This window comes from Pipra filicauda, unplaced genomic scaffold, assembly GCF_003945595.2.
Source record: "Pipra filicauda isolate LSUMZ 115617 unplaced genomic scaffold, ASM394559v2 scaffold86_size2582843_pilon, whole genome shotgun sequence".
Taxonomy (NCBI): Eukaryota; Metazoa; Chordata; class Aves; order Passeriformes; family Pipridae; genus Pipra; species Pipra filicauda.
Genome location: NW_024105053.1, coordinates 968,339 through 991,330, shown reverse-complemented (window position 1 = coordinate 991,330; position 22,992 = coordinate 968,339). Strand labels below are relative to the sequence as shown.

Here is a 22,992-nt window from a genome sequence, read left to right as displayed (position 1 = left end):
TCTGATTCCTCTGTATTTTTTTATTTTTAACAGATTCTGGACTCTGTCAGACATTGGGGGAAAAAAAAAAGACTTAATTAGCGGCCAGTCATAGAGATTCACGGGAAGCATGTTTTTATGATGAACTCTGCCTTGGCTACCACACAAAGGGTTTGCTAGGTACCTCAGGAGATAAAGCATGACATTTTTCAGCTTTGGCTGTAACATGGATGATTTTTGTTGCTGAGGCTCATAGGGAGGTCTGTAAACCCACACATGCATCTCATTGTGGCAAATGAGTGTACATAGTATTGTTTGTTGGATAGTTTCTCAAGCTGTATCTCTGTAGGGAGCCCAAACAGTAAAGTAAACTTTCCTCCTGTTGCGAATTACTCATTTTTATTGTTATTATTATAAAGAGTACTAATTCACATGGCAGGAGTGCTGTGTGTCTGAGTCACAGGCATTGTGGTAGGTTCTGCATATATATCACCAAAAATTGCTATGAGACTGTGAGTGTAGAACAAAAGGCAGCAGGATGAATGCAGCCTGGAAAGGGATGTTTTTCCTTGGAAAATAGTGTGTTAGGTGTACATTTTGCTGTTCCACCTTTTCCTTTCAGCAAAGGGAATGAAGTTTTCTGTTTGATTTTCAGAGTTTGCTGAGCCTTTCAGTTCTGAAACTGGCAAATCCCAGTAATTCTTCGAGTGGTGCTAATGTGGTGCACAAGGTGTGTGTCACCAGCAAGGCAGTGTTTAACCCTGGGTATTAGTGTCACCAGGCCTGACAGCAATATTAGTGTCAGTATTAATGTCACTAATATTAGTGACAGAATCTATCATGTGTTGGTTGTTAGTCCTACAGGTAATTCTGAGTTGTGCCTTTCACAAAAAGGATTTTTGTCCAAAAATCCTTGTGGATTCCTCACGTATGAAGTATCTATGATGGGGGATCAATCATATGAGCTTATATGCTCAGTGTTTCTGTCTCTTTGTCTTTTTCATATACAGGCACACATGCAAGCAGGAGTATGATATTTCTAGAAGATTTGTGGCTGTAGAGGAAAGTAATTTATATACCATTTTAAAAGGGCTAGCATATATATATGTATATATATTTAACAAATGTTCCATCTAGGACTGCAAATGTAATTAAAATAACTTATTTTTGTTTATGCATTCCTAATAGAATGAGACAAAGGTCTGAAGGTTTGTTGCAAGTCGAGGATTCATTAAAAATTCCTGTGCTAAGAGTTCTTTTCTCAGTTCTAGTATAGCTGTAGTGCACAGTTGCTCAAATCTTCTGTAATTGTAGGGATCCAACTGTGATCCCTGTTGTAACTCTTGTTTCATGTGTGCTTGGTTTTAATCTGTGTGTGTGTAACTAGGTCTTTTGCTTATCCTTCATTTCCTTGCTGTCTCCACTATATACTGCTGTGACAGAGCTGGACATGATTTCAAATGCTGGAACTAGAGCTAATGTTTCATTTCTGTGTCACAGTCTTCCTGAATTAGCAGAATTATTGTTTAAGGACAGCAGACAATCAAATCCCAACAGCTTCCCCGGACCCTCACAAAATAATGGCTGAGTGTTGATCTGTGGAAAAAACTTTCAGAAAAGATTGTCTGAAAAGTAAGGAGACTGAAGATAGAAGCATTTTGTCTTTAAATATTCTCAAATGCCTCTCAGTGAAACTTAATCAAAAACTGTGTCAAATTAATGGAATCACAGGAAGTTAAACACAGGGTTTTGGATAGTTTGGGGAGTAACTTAATAGGGAAGTCTCCAGCCAAAAGAGGAGGGTAGCTGAACACTGGATAGGCAGGCACTGGGCAGGGCAGCTGTTGTCCTCTCAGCAGCACTGGGCAGACCTGTTGAAACTGCAGAAATATAAGTGCGAGTCTTGATGTTTTTAAGAAAGTTAGACAGAACCCAGAGATGTCTTGCCAAAGAACAACCTTTTCAGAGGGTGGGGAAGACCTAGGCTGTGGAAGGAAAGGAGAAAGTGTATCCTGGACTAGGAGTGGGTGGTGTAGCTATTAGAAAACAGCCAGCAGCACTGGGCAAATAAGCCTGCTGAAAGTGATTTTTAAGAGCCAGTTGTACTAAACCACCCCTGTGTTTCCAGCTCTGCTCTGGCAGAATCTGTCTTGAGAGTCTTCTCATGCAAAATGTGAGTTTGGGATCCGTAAGTGCCTCCACTTGTTGAGTACTGAGCATAGAGTATAGTCAAGCATATTTTAAAGTGACTAAAGGGGATGGGAACAATGCATGTGTTTTGCATCTGAGCCTAGAGAGGATTATTTATTGCCTTTGGAATCCACATATGGTTTGTTGTAATGTAGACTGTCAGATCCATTCCTACTGCAAAAAAATCAATGAGGTTTAGCCAGGGATGTATTTGTTTATTTTCTGATTTTCATTGTGAGAGGGAAGAAAAGACCTAGCACTGACACAGGAACACGTCAACTCAAGGCAATCTCGCCTGAATTGTTTTGGAGAGGAACAACAACAAAAAACCCCTTTTGCTTACCTAGTGCAAAACCATTGTTTTTTAATGATAGCTTTTCCATTACTGGTGCTTCAGTGGATCTGTCATGATCTGGCATCATCCTGTACAAAAATATTTGTTTGAAAATGTCTGTGAAAAAGTCCTGATTTCATGTCTCGGTTGAAAAGATTTCTGCAGTGAAATTTCAGCATTTAGCTGAGCAGCTCTGGTCAATAGTAAGAGCAGAATGAATTGTTTATTGTACATACTGTTTTTCTAAGTTCACGTATGAAAGAGGTAAATTGTGAATTATTGATGATTCAGTCCAGAATTCTTTCATAAATTTGTTTGTTAACAGTTTTCTCACCACACAAAAGCTTATTAGAGGTTTATGTGTCAAATATACCTCTTTTTAAAGAATTCTTAAGTCCACTGGAATTCTGTCAGGACTGTGTATGATCTAATATTTAGTATCTTCTATTTGTCTCCATTGATGTTAAGTTTTTGAATTTTCAGTGTTCTTAGATTAGCAAGAATTATGCCAAGTATTAGCTGAAGATACTTAATGTCTTTTAGGTTTGAGTAAACTTTTTCAGTGAAATATTTTATCGTACAGAACTGTGAGCATGTCTTCGGGAAGATGTTTCATTTGCAGACAACATCTGTCTTATCTGTACAAAAAGTATTTTCTTATTCTCATATTTTCCTACATCTCACTGTATCACTGTCACATAAAAAGTGTTGAACATCTTAAGGAAACTAAATGCTGAATTATTAGAAAAGCTGAACATTTGTGCCTCTTTTTGAGTTTTAGGGGATTTTCATTGTTTCGGAATTCCTGGGCGTTACATCATGAGGATTTCAAAACATGCCAGTTTTAAAGACAAAACTTAACATCCTGTCAGCAAAAGAAGACATGACAGCAGAACAGAAAGAAAATGAGTCCTTTTATTATTATAGCAAAATATTTTTCCTCATGGTTCCAAAGAATATTTTACTCCATTTTTTCCCCAGATAAATAGTTCAATTCTTTTCTATTTTGCCTTTTTTTTTTCTATTATGGTACAGACTATTGCATTCAAACCTAAACGACTGACTGCTGCTTTTAAGCAGACCAAATGAAATACTTTTATTGCAAAAAGTGCTGTATTTCCAAAACAACTAAAGCAATCTCTTTGCAGACAAAAGAATGATTTTGATGGAAAGTGTCAGTTTGAAATAACACCAATAATTTTTTCAACAGAGAAACACTATTTTTTTTATAGAAATAGTCTACAAAGAAAACAAACACATGTATGAAAACAGTTTAAAATGGAAATTCTAAATTAATAATATTTAAACTGAAATCTAACCTTTAGATTCTTCGAACTTATGGGTGAGTTGTATGTTGATGGAGGGATTTAATTTGCCTGACCCTTGGCATATGACTGATTTTTAGGAGAAGATAATGGTCAATAGCAGATTTCTGGCAAGAGGCGTAAGAAAATAGGGATGTCTCATTGACATACATCTGTTTCTGAGCTGCAGGTGCTCTTTTGCCATTTAAAAATGAGAGACTAATCTTCCCTACACGGATTTATCCAGCGGTTTCTGGTACTTCTCTGTACCATTTCTGATTTGCAATTTTCTGTGGCATCTACCAGGACACGTGCAAAGCGGTTAACAGTGCCACACGACATCTTTGTTTCTAATCTAGAGAGACACGTTTGGCCTGGAAGCCAATCATCTCTGGGGCTGCATGGCTGCATCCAGAGCAGTGTGGGCAGCAGACTGAGGGAGGTGATTCTGCCCCTCTGCTGCACTCGGGTGAGACCCGTCCTGGAGCTCTTCATCCAGCTCTGGGGCCCCCAGCATAGGAGGGATGTGAACCTACCAGTGTGAGTCTAGAGGAGGGTCACAAAGATGATCAAAGGGTAGATCACCTCTGCTATAAGGACAGGCTGGGAGAGTTGGGGCTGTTCCGCCTGGAGAAGAGAGTGATTTGGGGAGACCTTCTAGCACTTTACAGTACCTAGAGCGGCTACAAGGAAGCTGGAGAGGGACTTTTTACAAAGGCATGTGGTGATAGAACATCAGGCTTTAAACTGAAAGAGGACAGGTTTAGAACAGATATTAGCAAGAAATTCTTGACAGTGAGAGTTGCGTGTGCCCCATCCCTGAAAGTGTTCATGGCCAGGTTGAATGGGGCATTGAGCCCTGGTGTACTGGATGGCATTCTGCCCATGGTGGGAGGGGTTGGAAGGTCCCTTCCAACCCAAACCATTCTATGCTTCTGATAATTGCTCTTTCAGTTTAAGTCTGTATTGGGTGAAAAAATATTTTATTGCCTGCCAACTTCTTTTGAAGTTCTCTACCTTTTGTGCCAGGGAAGATAGTAAACATGCAGGAACTCTCTAGATTGTCTGTGCCACTTGCTGCTTCCCCAGGTTGTCTGTTTTCCAGCCTTTTCAGGTGCTTATTATACACAGTCTTACTCTGGAAGAAGTTGAACTTGTTGATTTTCCATCAGCTTCAGAAGTACTTTGAAGTATTCATCATCACAGAGAAGGCAGTTGATATTTCATCAGATCAAACTCCTAGCAGAAGGGGCCTGGAAATTAGCAGAGATGTTATGCTAGTCTTAGTTAAGTGGTTTACTCAGTTACTGGTTTTGTACTGAATTTGATTTGCTTTTTATTGAGTACATGTCCTTCTAAGTTTTGAGCAGAAACTTGATTGTTAGTAGATTGAGGAGTATTTGTTTGTCTTGCAGGCTTTTGTTCTTATTTCAGAGTATAGGTCATCTCTCTGTAGCTCTGAGAGAGGTTAATTTTCTGCCTGTTAGATGTAGTGTCTTGAATGCACAGATAAATTTGTGCATGCACTGCACCTCTCATATCAATGGAAATGGCTTTCAGTCAGAGTTCAAGCTTCAAGACTGAATTTGAGTCACGTTCAGAGCTAAATCAAGTGTTTTGTGCTTTTAAACTGACCTGAACCCAATGCTGGATCTGATCAGCCTTCAGCTTTGGCATACATGGGAGCTGGGACTTGTCCTGGGTTTGTAAAAACATTTATGGTGGTATTCCAGATGCAGTCGTAAAAAAACATTGGTCTCCTTTCTCAGACAGGCAGAAATACCTGGGAAAGTCAAATGAGTGGCATGTGATTTGACTGAGGCCAGAAGAAGTTATGATTCTGTGTAACTGTTGTGATTGCCAGTTATTGTCATGCTGGTTCCCAGACTGCCATGTGCTAAGCATCAGCTGTGTACTAGAGATGCACTTTGACCTGCAAGTTCTGGATCTCCATTTGAATCTTGTTCTTATGGTTTCATTTAATTTCTTTTCTCATCTCCTTCCACTTCCTATTTCTCACTCTCAGTCCTTTTCTAACACAGACACTGATTTGTGACACAGAATAACTTTTTTGGTGTAGCATGTCACTCACCTTACACTGCTGTCTTAACATGCCACAGCTGCCCTCAGCCAGGGACTGAATTTTCCTGTTTTGTAAGGTATTTGGTTTTGATAAGCTCCCTCCCCCTTCATTCCTCCCCAGTGATAGCACAACAAGCTGCAGCTTGAGCATGGCTCACAGCCTGTTCCAAGGCTGTGCATAGCGAACAGAGCAGCTGCTTTCTCACACCACCCATGGAAATGAGGGCAGTGTATTTCAAGCTGCAGTTGTTGAGCAGAATCCATGATTCCTCATGTAGGCACTGAGCAGAAACTTCATGTCACAATACTGCTCTGAGGTTATCCTTCGGTATGAGGGAGTCAGTTTTTGGAAACTCATTGGAAACAATAAATGGTAAGTAAAGAAGAGGTTGAGAGCATCAGTATGGGCTGCCTTTTAAGTCACCTTGAAATAACACTTTCATGATAAGTGGTGACATGACTCTTGTGAGGCATGTTGAAATTCATTCCTAAGTCCTGTCTGTGCTGTGCAGCCACAGACTTCATGAGTTTGGGGAAAAGGGAGGCAGAAGCCTCTCCCAACACACCTATGACAAATGCAGACCTACAACATACTGTTTGCTCTTGATACTTCTGCTTACTTTTGGGCTGGACAGAATGAAGCTAAGAGAAGAGTGTTGTGAGGTGGGTCATTGTAGTCCTGCCTGATATTGCTTTCCCTCATAGAGATCTGTTTCATCAAGCAAAATAATTTCTGTGGAGAGGAAGAAGCTGGGCTGTGACCTTCTCTTGCTCTGCTCTCCAGAAGAGTAAAGCTCCTGACAGACTTTCATCCACTGTAAAATGGGATAATTGTGCTTTCTTCCATCTATCTGCACATGTTGTGGCAGCTGTCATCATTTGTATCTCTGCTTTCTGGCTGTTGACTAGGGTTCCTGTAGGTCACAGTAATACAAACAATACTTGTCAATAGAAACAATGCCACTTGTCATTTGATCAAATGTTTGCATTTAGTTATTCTCTAATAAAGTTTGAACTCCACAGTATTAACATTGTCATGCTCACTAGTTTGCAATTAGTTTTAGAATATAAGTGAGCAGGAAACCAAAACAGCTGTAGTACTTTCTGTCTCTGTGATTAGAGATCATGTTTGCTCTGTGGATCCTCTTCCTTGTCTTTTTATTCCAAATACAAAACGCTGTTTAGGCAAGGAACCTCTTACCAATCCAGTGTTAAAATCTTCACTCTTCAGCATTACATAGGCTTTAAATCATCAAATGTGATCTGTTTTGCAATCTGTAAAAATTTACTGGCTTCCAAATCAAAGCTTCAGAACTTCACATTGAAAGTCTCTGAGGGGATTTCAAATGCTGAGAAGTACGAACCATTTTTGCATTGTTTATTTTCGTTTTCGTGAGAGGCTGTTCTGATATTGAGAAAAAAACCCAACTAGTTTCTACATTGTAAACCTCCTGGATACAGTGCTTTCTGAACAAGTTTAGTTAGAAAAATATGAATTAGATATTCCAAGAGTATTTTCCAGGAGTAAAACAGCTGTTGCTCTTTCCTCCTCCCCCTAACAGTCTTTGGAGGAATTGGGCAAACTTTTTGTTCTGTCTCAGAACAGTAATACTTGCTGAGTTGATTTTGGATCCCAAATGAAGTCAAAACTTGCTGGTCTCGCCAACTCATGACTATAGTCAAAGTAAGCCTCTTGCACTTGGAGAAACAACTCTTGGGTGTGTTTTATCCTTGAGAGTGTTGTAACTTGCTATGTGGTGAGGCTCAGGGCACTGACAGGGCACCATCCACTCAGCTGTCCCAGTGGGGTGTCACCTCACACACTTTGGGCAAACTGGGCAGCCCAAAGAGCTGCAACCTTGTCTTCATCAAAGGCACAACAGACTCAGCAGCAACTGAGCGACAATGAAATATTGACCAAAGGAGCCTCCAGGTCTTCAGAGTGCTCTGGACTTCAGACAGCCTTTAGCAGTCTGTCTCTCACTGCTGTGTGGAAATCACACTAGTAAATAGAATAGGAGTTCAAACTGTGTTTGAGTTAATGAATTACGAGTCAGCTGTGCCGTACCATCTACCTGCTGGATGCTTAGCATGTGGCAAACACAGGCTTGTTTCAGCTTAGTATAACCAGCACTGAAAGTTGTGTAAAATTTATTAAGTACTATCTTTGCTCTTTTTTAAGACCATAAAAATGTTCGGTTACTAATTCTCTAGTGGACAATAAATTTTTACCCTGTTGGAATTTAATTATATATCTGAGCTTCAGAAGCAGCAAAGTTTGGGCTTATGCAGATCAAATGGGACATATTTGGAAAAGTAGAAAGTGAGAATGTGGGAGGAAGCTGAAAGGCTCTCTCAGAAATGGACAACATGAAATGACTGCTGCTGGGCCCTGTAATACATGTATGTAAGAGATGTAGAAGCTCTGGGAACATGGCTTCATGTTCTTCATGAGCTGCTGGAGATTTTAAAGCAGAACCCTATAGAGACTAATGAGGCTCTAAACAGCTTCATGGTCACACAGTGATCATCAGTCATTTGTGGATCTTCTATTTTAAGAAAAGAAGTAAGATATTTCTACAATGCAAATAAAGCTGCTGCAGGCAACAAGGCACCCACAAGTGAATGTGGGAATAAGACTCCTGGACTGTTTCTTCTAAGGAAAATCACAGAATACTTGGAAGAAATAATGAATGCTTTTAGGATAGGCAATAAGGATGATTGTGGAGGATGACATGACCTGAAGTGTGAACAGAGATGTCTTTTAAAATTATGTGTTCCAAGTTGTACATTTTCATGCTCAAATCTCCATGCAAGATTAATTCCACAGATAATTTCCTTGAGTAGAAATGAATGTAGCCAGGCTGCTTCAGATTCTGTATGAGGTGCAAAGCTCGCAGTGAGTTGGAGGTCTATAGAAATTATTCCTGAACTGTTTCTGTAGCACAACAGAGGAGTAAATGAAGACAGGATTTGGACTGTTTGCTTCTCTTACCCATTTTTAGAAAAGTTTTTTAATGCCTTAGTTTCTTAAATCATATCCTAGATAACCTTCATCCAAGTCCCCATCTCCACTAAACTGTGGGAAAAGGGATGAATCTGTCCTGCTCAAGAACAGTGAAGAGGAAATGAAGTCTAGTGTGGTCACCAACAAGTTGATGCATCCAGAGAACTGATTCTCTGTCAAGTCTCTCAGCTGAGTGATCATGTATTGTAAGTGGTTGTATGGTAGCTGATATACATGACCGTAGAGACATGACTTTTCTCCTTTGCTGAGTGTATGTCCCCAGCCAGAAAGACCTGCACCTCTGAAGCATCCAGAACTGATGTCTGTCCCTTAAGAGCCTGAGAACTGGAGGTTGTCAGATACTTCTTCCTCTCTTGATATCTTATTTTCTTCCACGAAAATCCAACCTGCTGTAAATTTGGCTATGAATTGATATGTTGTTTCCTATCCTCTGTGTCTGAACTTTCTGAGCCCACATTGTGCAGGGCCTATCTCTGGATCTCTGGCCAGATTTCTGGCAGCTTCTAAAATCTACAATCTGTGACAAAAGAATATTAAATCTTGTGGTATGATTGTATCCTGTTCTTTTACTTATCTTGTTGTCTTAAAAATAAGATATTTTAATTTTGGTGCAAAGACATGTTAAACTATAAGGCTGAATTCCAGTAGCACCTTCTTTACCAAATCCTGACAAAAGCATAGTTTTTTTCTGTATTCCTATATAAGAGGTAGAATGCTGTCCTTTTCAGTGGGTGATGTTCATAAAATCTTCTGTCAAATTACTCAGAACATAAAAAAAAATCAACCTCTTTCTGCATGAGCAACAGCATGACTGGTCTATTTTTATTAGCTCTATCTGAGGATGGAGGTGAAAATCTCATTTGAATGTTGAGGTTTTGTTTTGGCTGAGATAGGAACATATGACAAACTCAAAGAGAAAGATTCTTGGGGAAAAAAAAAGTGACACACAGAAAGGAACTAAGTGATAAGCTGAAATAAATTTAGCATGTGTAGTGTTAACAGATAATTTATTTCACCAGCTCAGTTAAGATTATATGCAGCTGCAGTTCTCTGGTAATTCATGTTTCCTATGGTACAATTTTTTCTGTAATTCTTTTAGTCAAACTTAATTTCACTTGCCACGCATTACAGTTGTAGTAAGCACCTGGAGCAAAGTACCTAAAGGCAAAACCAGAACCTTTTCTTCTTATTTTTATTTCATGTTGCTTCTAAAAGTCAATGTGTTTTCAGAGTCTGTCACTGCCCCATTGTCAGAAAAATTGTCTGAAATATATTGCCAGAAATATTGTTTGCTTTCAGTGAGCTACACACTGTTCCCACTACAGATGTTATTTTTTTGGCATTATTGTCAGCATACTCAGTTATTGTAGCTTTAAACTGCAAATTGTTGGGTTTTCCCTTCCTTTTTCTCCTGACATACACCCACTAATACTAGCCCCTCCTGTCTGGAATATCACTGCAATTGCAAAACCATAGCCAAGGCTAAAGCTGCTCTTTCCCTTCCCACAGGACTCAGCTTCAGCTTCCCACATGGAACTGATTGAAAAGATTCTGCCAGCAAATGTATTTTGACAAACTCCCCGAACTTTTGACCAAAAGAAATATGTGAAAAATATCTGCCTTCCACTGGAAAATGCTAATTCTACTGAAATTCAAAAAAGTTATTTGAAAACTTTGTCCCAGAATCACCATGTCCTCCTGGCAAGCAATATGTAATGCAGGAGATGTGGTGTGTTCAGGAAACTGTTTGTGTCAAAGTAATTAAGCACGTGAATTAATAATCCCATTAGGTAATGTAGCACCACTTCCACATACAGTATGGTAAACACTTCCAGCCACAGGATGTCAGAATTTGAGGGTGAAGGGTGAGATTTGAAGGAAGGGAGAGCAACAATTAAGAAAAAAATTCTGTGGTAGACTTTTAGATTTTGATCTGTAGGCATTGAGGGAAACACCCACACCCTGCCCACACACACTCTTCACCCCAAAACAAACACACACACCCACACCCCACCCCTGTTTTCTGGCCATTTCTATTACTGTATTACGTGGTAGCTTTTCATAGAGCAGGTTAAATGTGGAAAACTTGTCTGCAGTTATTTTTTTTCTGTGATGATAACTAAACTCTGTAATAAATGTAAATATGACTGGCTTATTTCCAAGGAGGCTTTCACAACAGGACTCCTTTGTATCTTCTGAGTGTGTGAATGCATTCAAAGGGACGTGATGCTACAAACAGCTCAGAAAAAGCATATATTGTATTTACATAGCTTGAACTCTGATGGACTTTAAATGAAAAATTCTTGCTGTTGTATTTGTGAGTAAGAAAAGAACAACTATAAAGAGCGAAGGTGAAGACATATTTAATCAGCAAAGGGAATTTTGCCTGACATTTTTATCCAACATAACCATGGGATTTACTGCTTTTGTAGTGTGTCTCAGGTCCTGTATTCTGATTTATAATTTAAACAGAAACCTGAACATTTTTTGTATGTCATGTTTAAGAATCAGAAGTCCTGTTTCTTTTTTCTTAAAAATGATACAAAAGCCGTAGAGGCAGTAGCTGTAATCCCAGATGAACAAATATATGTGACTTCGAGTTCTGAACCTTTGAAGCTTTATGGATGTAAACAAGGTTTCAAACAAAGGCCAGCCTCTGACTTTAAAACTTTGACTTGTATTGGAAAGAAAGAATTCCTGCTTCTCAGCACTGTTGGGCAAACTGTGAAATTACACTCACAGTTATTTATTTGCACAGGTTTGCAGTGGGATGTATTGGGCCTGTGGCAATCAGTGTGGAGACAGAAGGTGTCTGGTAGGGGGGACTTAAGTGATCTTTGGTCTTCTTGTACATGGTTATTTTACAGTTTTATAAGAATGCTTTCATTTCATTCATATGATTTCCTTCATATCCTTACCCTCATACTGGCTTTCACAACTGTCCAGAGAAACTGTAAGACTTTGGAGTGTTTGAAAAGGATTTTTAGTTTGTGTGTCCTTGTAAATTTCAATACAGCAGCTGCAGGAACAGAGGGTTACAGCATTTTTTTCCTGCTCCTGAACAAGTTAAGAAGGCTGCACTGACCACAGCAAGAAAGTGGAGGGGGGATAAAAGCCATAACAGTGGAATATCTCAGCCTCCTGTCACATCCCCAGCGTGGGCTAGGATGTCAGTAGATCCTTTGCTTTCGATTTAGAGCTTTACTGTTCCTTATGTCTTGAAGTGAAAGGGCTGTGCAATGGTTTCGCAGTGTTCGCAATCCCTGCAAAAATGCTGAGACACAAGGGACCAAGGCCATGTCTGTTTGCATGGATCTAGATCATGGCAGAGGGAGGTGTAAACTAATCCTGTGTAGTCCAGGTGGGGATCCAGTGCCCTGTAACTCAGGCAAAGCAGGGAGGTTGATATGAAAGTTATAGCATGAGAAATGTTACGGCCTTTTTCAGTTGGCCTACTGTATGATCCTAATGACTTGCTAATTCATGAAAGACGGTTTATTTCTTCAATTGCATGCCTTGGGGCCAGAAGGCGTTTGTAGTCTGAGTCAAGAGTAAACCACACAATCCAGCCCGTCTGATGGGTTGGGTAATTGACTGTGGAATAGCAGCTAGGAGCAGAATTTCGATTTGCACTGATGAAACAGCTTCTATTCCAGTCTTGTTCTCCAGGGAATGAATGCAAAACACTAGAAGAACAAGATGCAACTCCTTCTAGTGCATCATGTTTGGCAAATTAACTTTCGACCTTTTTGTGGCTTTGTAAAAATATGAGAGCCTTTGCCTCAGGATTTCAGGTTATTAGGAGAAAGATATTTTTTCTGTTACCCTTTGGACTGTTACGTCTTTGTGAAGTGTGAAACAACCTCAATGTATGCAGCCAAATAAATGCTGAAAACCCATTGTGTTCATATTTCTTCATTGTAATGACTGGCTTACAAGAAAAGCTCAGGGATGATGATATGAAAAGAGTATTTATTTTTGACTTCCAGTACTGGACAGTAGAGATTAACTCTTTTGTGCTTATTTTCAGACTGGATATTTCCATCTGCCCCATGGGGATTACTTCATTGAGCCTATTAAAAAGCATCCACAGAAGGAGGGAACACCCCATCCCCATATTATATATGGGGCAAATAACCTTCAAAATGCTTTGAGGAGAAGACGGGCCACCCCAATGGAAAGTGAACAAGCATGTGGATTGAATGGTACAAATTTTGCTTTCTGAATCTCTTCAAACATCTTATATTTTCTAGTGGTGTATGCCTTTCTTTCTGCCAGGCTTTTTGTAATTCTGCAAGAAGAGATTATGCAAAATGGGAGCATGTCAGTCAAAATGCCTCAGGAGCCACCCATCTGGGTTCCTTTCTGAAAACTTAAATCCTCCTTATGACTGCTGGGATATGTTTTTCACACTGTTGATCCTTTCTACCCCTCACTTTTTTCTCCAACCAGAACTGTTTAGTGAGTTTGAAACTTGAATTCTTGAGTAGTTTTGGAATGACAAGATTTGCAGTCAGAATTATTTTTAATAAAATATTCTCGCTCCATGCAAATGCTGTGCACAACATGAAATATCTCCCCTTTAATCCATGGTTTAAACTTAGGATTTCTAGATTCTCTGTGATAGTTATCAGAATATTTAAAGACTTTTATTTGGTTGTTCTGAAAGTGAAATGCAGGACATCAACATCAAGGTTTTTTTGCTTAGAAGTGTAAGTAAAAATAACTTAAATATTGGGGCAGTAATACTCAGCATCATGTCTTTTGGGAAAACAAACTAATACACTCTGTCGTTCCAGCATAGTGTATATAGAGGGTAGTTGATATCTCATAGTTACAAAATGAGTTCCTTTACCTAGTAAAATCATTTACGTGATTGATTTCATGCCAGAAATGTACAGATCTTGTATTGGTTCCCTGATGTTGGAGGCCTTGAAACTGAGCCTGCACCAAACTTTAAAAAGGTACGGTATTGGTAGGGATGAATGAAAAGTAACCTACATGACGTAAAGCCCAAGTTTTGTACAAACAGAGCTGCAGAATACACAGGAATGTGTTTTTGTCTTTCACAGGTCAGTGGTTTAAGAGAAGTTGGTTCTTTTCCAGGAGCGGGAAATAAAAGGAGGAATGTAGGAATTTCTAATCCTCAGTCATGGTTGCTGCGAAAGTTTTACTGCAGTGTAATATGAATTGATAAATTAAAGAAGCAAACAACAATTCAATTCCACTATATTTCTGGTCATAGACCTTCATTGCACTTCTCTCTTGCTGGCCAAGAGTAGTGTGAAAAGGTGGCAGGGGGAAACTAGAAAGCTGACGGTGGGGGTTATTCAATCTTCTGTGATAGTGGAAAGGTAAAGATAAGAGGAGCCAGAAGAATTAATATGAATGCTCTTCCATTTTATTTTTCATCAAGTAAAAATATATCTACGTATTAGAAAATAAGCCTGGAGTTGAAAAGCCATAAGCATCTAAAGGTGATATTTATTTTGGCGTATATTTAAAATAGCTCCCTGATTTTCCATTTCTTCTGCTGACTGCTGGGATAAACAAGGGGAATTAATTTAGATTTGCCATAAAGAATGAGGGAATTGTTCTTGCCTACTGTCTTCCAGGTTTCTTTCATGGATGAAATAACATCTGTACGTAGTGATTTTAAGTATGGAGAGAAGATAGGAGATACCAGGGATCATGCTGTGTATTTGCTTTGTGGGGTCTGCTTATCTTCTTTCTACCTCTCACTTTTAGCCTCCTGTATCTTTCCTCAAAATCATGCAGAATGAGAAAGACTGGCTGTACCTGGACATTGGAAAAAAATGAGCATAGCTTCCCTGAAGTTTAATCTCTTAGATTAGCTAAGTCTACCCCAATAGGGTTTTCAATTTAAACTTCCTGTCTGATGTTATTCATTATAATGTGACAGAACTCTTTCTGGTGATAATATGTTCATGATATTGCAGGCAAACAAAGTTAGTGTCTTATGAACTAACAAAGCAATATACTGCCATTTGTATTTCTGTTTTTAACCAACTCTGTCAGCCCTTAGAGGTAATGTCTGCCTTCAGTCAAGTAGTAATCTTTTGCCTGTTGTAAAAGTTAAGTAATCGGTGTGAAAAAGTGCATGGGGGAGAAAGCATTTTCTTCATTGTATTTTTGCCCTTTGTGTGACAGGATATAACAATCATTGTTTCCTCTAAAGGCCTTACCTTTTAAGTTGTGTGTTATGTATCCTGGGCTGCACCCGAAGCAGCCTGGCCAGCAAGTTGAGGGAGGTGATTCTGCCCCTCTACTCTGCTCTGGTGAGACCGCACTGGGAGTGCTGTGTCCAGCTCTGGAGTTCCCAGCACAGGAAGGACAATGACCTGTTGGAGCGAGTCCAGAGGAGGCCACCTAGATGGCTGAAGGGACCTCTCCTATAGGAATTGTTCAGCCTGGAGAACAGAAGGCTTTGGGGTGATCTAATTATAGCCTTCCAGTACCTGAAGGGTGTTAGAAAGATGGAGAGAGGCTTTTTATAAGGGCATGGAATTACAAGACAAGGGGGAATGCCTTCAGACTGAAAGAGAGTAGGTTTATATTGGATATTAAAAAAAAAATTCTTACTGTGAGGTGAGGCACTGGCACAGGTTGCCCAGAGAAGCTGTGGATGCCCCGTTCCTGAAATTGTTCAAGGCCAGACTGGCTGGAACTTGGAGGAACCTGGAAAGTGTCCTTGCCCATGGAATGGCTGGAACTAGATGATGTTTCAGGTCCCTTCCAACCCTATGCTGTAGCCAGTTCTTCAATAGGGATAGAAGAAAGAAAGAATTCAGGGTAGTCTCCTGTTTGCTCTATGCATTGTCAGAGCAATTGCTCTTGTTAGAGGTGAAATACAGAACAAAAGAAGAAAGTGAGATAATTCTTGCTTTCTATGCTAAATATATTGACTACACAGACTTTGGTGAATACTTGGCATGTAAATGAATTTTAAAAGTAGTAAGATGACTCTTCCACTTTTTCAGGGTCTCCTGTACTTCTTGCTTTTGAGTTTGGTACCAGAAAGCTGGTCCTCCCACATGATATCGCAGATAGCCCAGAGTAATGCCTTTTGGGATCACATTAAAGCAAAACATTTTCAATTTACAATTCACAATTAATTGTAAAAACTAATTCTATTTTACAGATTTAACTTCATTTTGTGTTCTCTGCCCTAGCTTTGTCCCCGCTGGGTTGGGGCTTAGCTGATTAAGAGGTGCTTAGTGTATCTCTTGTAGGAAATGGTGTTCAGAATCAAATATTTTAACTTTTTGGGCTGAGATTCATCACAGACTGTCTGCATTTGTTTATTTCAGCTCTGATTCTGTTTGTTTTTTAATTAAACTAAGCCAGTTGAGTTATTTCTATGACTTAAGCTTGGTGTATGTCCAGGTTAAAATGTAGTGGTGATTTTTGCTTGGAAAAGTTGAATCAACTGCGTGCTTACAAGTCAGTGCACAAAACTGAGTGCTGATAATAGAAATCTGTTAGTCAAAAACCAACCTGTCCGTCAGGCAAGGAGTATAAAGACTAGTTGTATAGACAAAATCAAAGTAAAGGAATTATTTTGGGAGGGTAATTAGGTAGAGGATGCTGATCTCCTGTGCAGATTTTATACAGTTTTTTTTTTAGTGAAAGGACCATGTCTCTTGGAAGAAGCCCTGTGCAGCATACTTACAATTTTTACTGTGGCAACAACCACATGAATCTCCAGGATCCAGAATTCAGCACTTGCCCTTGTGAAATTTCATATGGTTGGTGATTGCTCATCTGTCTAATTTATTAGCACCAGTGATATTCCTGTGCTCTTGCAATGATTATACTAATTAATTTATAATTGGTAATGTCTTTAACAGTTTCAGATATCCAGAGAAAAATCACTGTGATAAATGACATAAATTAAAACAGGTTTGTGCTGTACACTTCCGCTGCTGCTTAGGAAACTGCCAGATGACTCAGTCATTACCTGCATGCAAAACTGAGTTGTTTATCTTGAAAGTAGCATTATGATATTGTACATTAGTAGCAGCTGTCTTACTGTACTATTTGAAATATGCATGAGAACTGACAGAAATGACAAATGAAAAGTCGCCACAAGCCTTATAAAGAACTCTAATCCTTTGTGCCTGTAGGAGAGGAAACTAAGGATCTGGGAATTTGTTTTGTTTTTCTAAATAGGCTGTCTTAGAGATATAATCCAAGAGAAAAGGAATTTATCCTCCCTTGTACAGAATAAGAGAAGGTCTCATCCTACTTCTTCTGCTTGTTTTCATGCAGTCTGTCAGTAGGTATGGGTTTTGTTTGTGGGCTGCAAAATAGAGAAATTTTATGAAGTTGTGAATGAAAATGCTGTGATATAATAGAACTCTTCCTGACCAGGTGCTACAGAGGGGAGGAATGCAATAGGAGCAGATGGACTTCTTTTTCTTGGGCTGGTGAGATGGAGAGATTGCAGTCATTTAGAGAGAGGGCAACTGAGTTATTCAGACTGCAACCCAGTGATTGCTGCAGTCAGCTGTAATATATAACTAATGAAAGAAAGATTTAGGGTGTTTATAAAATATATCTCTCAGAATACTTCATTGGAGCTTTAGGTGTACAGAAGTTGCCACATACTTGGCTCTCATTTTGGCATTGAAAAGATTTGATAGGTCAGAATTTAGGATTAGTTTGGGTTTTACATGGCCTCCAACTCCTTGCCTGAAGAGAAGTTATAAATCTTAAAACTGAATTTTTTGCACTGGGGCAATTTTATGTTGGAGCTGTGATGGGATAAGGCTCCAGTGGAAAGGATGAGACAAGAGTCTGGCTGCAGTGTGAAATGAGTAGAGGGGTGAGGGATGCTAAAGGAGCAGAGCAATATTGCCCATGCAAAACTGGTTTTTAAGCACTTTCAGTGATGGCTTGGTGGCACAGTTCATTTAACAGATTATTAGAATGCCATTAAGCTGTTTCAGACAACAGTTACCTGTTCTTCCTAAGGATTACATCTGACTGCAGGACTTCATTCAATCACAGTCTTGCTTTTTGCTGATTAACTTGATACTGTCAAAGGATTCTTTTCTGGTTTTATGTCTGCAAGTGTACAGCATAAATTGTTAGTCCTGGCTTTTGACCCTAAAGCCTTTTGTTTAATCACTTGAAAGAGGAAGGGGAAAAAAGCCCAGGACAATGTTTTATTCTCAAATAATAACCTATCTTTTTTTTTAGAAGAACATTGTGTCCAGTGTAAGCAGCTTTGCTTGTTGCCATAAACCCTGCTACAAGCTTTGTAGCTTCTATCTCTTTTTAAAGAATGATACTGACATTTTTCCAGTATTTGTTTTTCCTGTGTTTACCACATCAATTACAATTCAGCTTAATTTTCTTAGTTTCTCCAAAGCACATCTTAGGATGAGAAGTTCGCACATTGAATTTAAGTAACTGAGATTAATTCAACCTCAGCTGAGGAAAGAGCATCTTTATCCCTGCATCCCTATTCTTTCTACAAACAGGCTCTACTAAGATGTTTATAAGATGCTTGGCATTAAAAAAAGAGCAAATAGGTACATTCAGTAGAATGACCTCTCTTTTAAAGCAAGACCAAGAAAACAAGTAGCTTTGAGGAGTACATGGAGTATCTCTAACCTCTGAAAGAGTTTGCACTGAACTGAAAACAGTGACTGTCTGCTTGTGCAGGCAGCAAGATATTTAGCTTTTCAGAGGTGGAGTACCTGGGAAACAAAGACATCATAACCAGTTTGTTCTAGCAGTCAATGAAACAATTGCTACTAATTGGTATCAGAAGATTTCCCCCCTCCCCAATAAACCTCATGGAATGAAGGCAAAAAACCCTAAATTTCAGGGTTCAAGAATACATTAGATTTTTTCTTTTTTTTTTTTTTTTTTTTTTTTTTTTTTACTTGCTCTCAGTACAGGTAGAGGAGAAAGGAATAAAATACTGTATTTAGTGCAATTCTTCTTCTGCAGTTAAATGAGTGGAGAGTCAAAACTAGAGCTTTACCCAAGTGGGTCCAAAGTCTGTGCTGAATAGGGGCCAGAGAAAGATCAGTGCTGACAGAGTGCTGGCACCTGCTTTCCCAGTCCATGATTGTTTTCTTAAGTTCTTCTCTTTTCTGATTGGAATTTTACAGTCAGTATTTCTCTTGGTCCTACTAACTGAAGCAGGGTGCTTTCCCTAAGTGTTTGTGTTTTACAGAAGGTGAGGGAGAAAAATGTGGAAACGTGAAATTAATGTTGCCACCAAAAGGCATCAGAAAAGTGATACACTACCTCACTCAATGACTGAATAAATTTAAAAGTTCTGTGACAGGCCATTTTCCAAATAATACGAGTCAAAACTATAAGGAGGGAAAAATCTCCTTCGCTGTGATTGAGTAGTCTTTCTGTCCAGTCACTCTGCCACTGGAAAAAAGTAGTGTTTGCTACACCATACTTGCTTACTGCACTTGCATTCCTGCAGTTTAAAGGATAGACTGTGGTCTCTTCCATATCTTCGTTGAAACATTTTACTTAACTGCTCATCAGATTGAGGAGTGACAGTCTGCATCCAAACTAAACTTAGTTCAGCATTTCTAACTGTCATAGATGAATATAGGGTGCACTTGCTCTATGCCTACAGTTTTCCTTATCAAACTGCGTGTGATGCTACTGCACTTCTTGAGTATTGCAATTGATTGGGTAAACAAATGCTTTGGTAATGTAAATGTTAAATTGCTGCAGTATTGATTTGGAGAGCAATAGCACGCTTTAAAATTAAACTGTTACACATCACATGCCATCCTCTTTTACAGGATAACGCTGACCTTGAATAATGTAAACTGTATTTCCACAGGTGAAATAGCAAACGCAGAAAGCTTAGCTGCCTTTGGTAAATATTTTTTGATGCAGGAGTTTGAAAATTTGCTCAAAACACTTGACCCATTAATGGAGTAGTATTGGCAGAGATGTTCAGGCTTCAGTCTGGTTAGGGCCAGATTTCTCAGTCATACTGAACTCTCTGTGAACCTTCTAATAAGTAACTACAATTGCCATATTATTTCTGGGCAGATTACAGATTTCTAATTCTTCTGAGAAGTGCTGGACTTGTTCTTTGGAGCTAATGTACTGATATGGGCTCAGCGTTCTCAATCAGTTTCTCCAAAGTCTGCATGTCCTTGAAGAGCCTCTGGCAGCCTCTTGTCATACACGACCCACTTTAAACAGGTGTCTGAGCACATTTTTTCTGCATGAAACAGAGTGTCCTTGAAGCTTGTCCTTGTTTGCGGCTGTGTTCTTCACTCTTCATGTCCCAACAGCTTCTTAAACTTGGATGCATTTCATGTAATTGGAGAGATGCCTTTGGATGAATTGTACTTGAAGGGCAATCATAATTCTCCTCTAAGCACAGATTTTAGTTTTATGATTAGCTGGGAATAAGGGGAACTGTATAACTTGCGAGGTTATTTTTTCTATCCACCACTACTTCAGTCACCTTGTAAGATCTCTTCTTTTTAGGGAAAAGTGGGGCCACAGCTGGACTTATCCCACACCGTGCACAATTACTCAGGCTGCACAGATATTCTGCACTCCTGATTATCTGCTGGGGGTAGGATGGAGTTCTCAGCCCCACTGCTGTGGGGACCATTCTCATAATGAACCCTGGTAATACTGAGTAACTTAGAACTTTGTGTTTAGTAGAGAGATATTCACTCTAGTCAGCTGTCTGCAGAAAGGCATCTTTTGGAGTTCAGGAAGTAATTGGTTGACACAGGTCTTCATGTCTGAACTGGTTTCACATTTGATTACTTAAAACAAAGATCTACCTCAAGACAGTTTTAGTGACCTACTTGACTTGTTAGCTGTATTTGATTTGTTGTGGAAGACTCCTAGTAGAGTGAGGTTTGTTGCTTGTTTTCACTGTGCATATGTGAAGACTGCATGTTGGAGGGTATCTTTGGAATATTGACTCTTTACTGTGTGCAATTTCTGAACTGTCTTAAAAAAACTGTACATAAAAAACAGACTGGAGGGACACGATCCAGTTAAAGATCATACAGATTATATAAGTTTTTTTTTTCCTACAAAAAGGAATTATCCACAACAAATAGACTTCCATCTTTATGCAAAAAAAGAGGTGGCCAGAAGATTGCTATGTTAAGAGGCGTAGCAAATGTTTTTAGTTGTTGCCCTTAAATCCTACACTTGTTTGAAGACTTTGTGCAACTATTTCTTGCATGTCAAGGTTTTTATATGAAAGAGAATAAGAGACAATATTGATTATTGTTTTCCATGATCTCATCTACACTTACCACTTGTCTTCTCTTGCAAATATTTAACCTAAACATACTTTAGCAGACAGCATGTAATCAGGTGTCTTAGCTGAAAAAAATAGGTATTCCTGTCCTGTTTAAACAACAATGATGAGGTCTTTTGCATATAAATTAGATTGTTACAGAAAGTCACTTTTAAGTTGTTCTAATCAGTGTCAAGAAACACTGCCCAAAAAATACTATTGATTTCTTCTTTCTTTTAAAAAATGTCTAATATTTTGCTCAGCTGCCAAACAGCGTCTGAGTTGAAGCTGCAGAGAGATAGATTTTTATACTTTAAATACTTTTTAAATACAGTTAAAACACTATCTCAGCCTGTCTCCCATTCTGCCCACGTTGGAATTAGCAGCAAGTTTCTTACCTGCCCAAACTCTAAAACAAGATAAATCAAGTTCCTTCCTCTCTAATCTGCACTGTTGTTGGTTGAGCTCGCAGTCTGGGTTCTCCTCAGCTCTGTGGAGGTTTGGATTTGAATCAAAGTCTTCTTTCAGATACTCGAGTTTCAACAAGGGATCATTCCTGTAATTTTCTGTATTCTTTGCCTGACATTATTTGCCTGACATTCTCCAGATAAAATATTCACTGATAAATTCCAGATAATATTCCAGATAAAATACTCACTGCTTTATAGTATTTTCGGTGTCCCAGTTGCATCCGTTGCCCATGATGAGGTACTTCTGTCAGCCAGGTCTTCATCAGTAGAAATGGAAGATGATGAGCGGCTTGAAATTTCACCTGTCAGGGAGGTCATAGGGAAGAAGGCAGTAAAAGAAGGCAAAGCCCAGACTGGTAACATTGGTAGGCAGCTGAAAGTTGTCCAGGCAGAGATAGGTTTTACATTGAGGAATGGATTACTGAACAACCCCTTCCTCAGCGGATGGGTATAGCTTGGTTTTATACATCATTGTCAATTTTTTTGGATATTTTTCTCTCCTTAGGCTATAATTAATCATACTGGTTTATGATGAATGTAAGCTGCATGTTTCTCTCAGCCAAACCTGCATTTTCCCCTCTTTCTGATCCCATGCATTTACATACCTTTATTGTCTTAAGGCTTCCTGGAGAGAAGTGGAGCCAGGGGCTTTTTGCAAAGGAAAATTGAAATTGTCGTTAAAAAAAAAAAAAAAAAAAAGAGGCTCAATCTGTTGGCAGGGCTTTGTTTGATTCTCTTTCCACGGGAGTGCAAATTTCAAAGCTCAAACTCAGTTCTAAGCAAACGTTCAAAGTTCTTGGCATTTTATTGTGGGAGCCCCAAAACCTTCTGTCTGTGAAGGATTCTGGCATAGTTTTCTGTAGGCAGTGAACCACAGGGAGTTCAGTTAATTAAAGCTGGTGAACCTCCATCCTGTGCATGACAGAAATAGAAGTGAATTAATTGGATTGTGACATCCAACAGGTTATAGTGCCCCTGACAATCAGTCTTTAATAGGAAACTGGAATCAAAGGAAAAAGGTCACTCTTAAAACCCTGGCTAAAACTGGAAACATCCTTTAGCCTGTGCACCAGTGCTCATGAAGAGCTGAGTATGACACAGGTCACCCGAAACTGATGTTATCTTGAGATGATTGCTCATGCAAGATGCCTGGTGGCAGGAATTATTAACCTCTCACATGCAAAGATGCTATTGGCTGCCTCCCCTGAGATGTCTTGATGTCATTTATGCTGTTCTTCCCCTTTCTCCTTCTAGCACTTTACAGGCACCTCTGTCAGCTCACCCCAGCTGCAGGATGGAGTCCGTCCCTGCTTTGC

General features: G+C 39.2%; 1 protein-coding gene across 1 annotated transcript in view; it reads left to right on the top strand.

Annotated features, from left to right (window-relative positions):
- Positions 1 to 22,992, top strand: part of ADAMTS12 (ADAM metallopeptidase with thrombospondin type 1 motif 12) — a 141,300-nt gene that overhangs the window by 35,694 nt on the left and 82,614 nt on the right. The window contains exon 3 of the mRNA XM_027745609.2: positions 12,948 to 13,122. Within this exon, the coding sequence (XP_027601410.1) occupies positions 12,948 to 13,122 (175 nt within the window). The remainder of the gene's footprint in view (positions 1 to 12,947; positions 13,123 to 22,992) is intronic.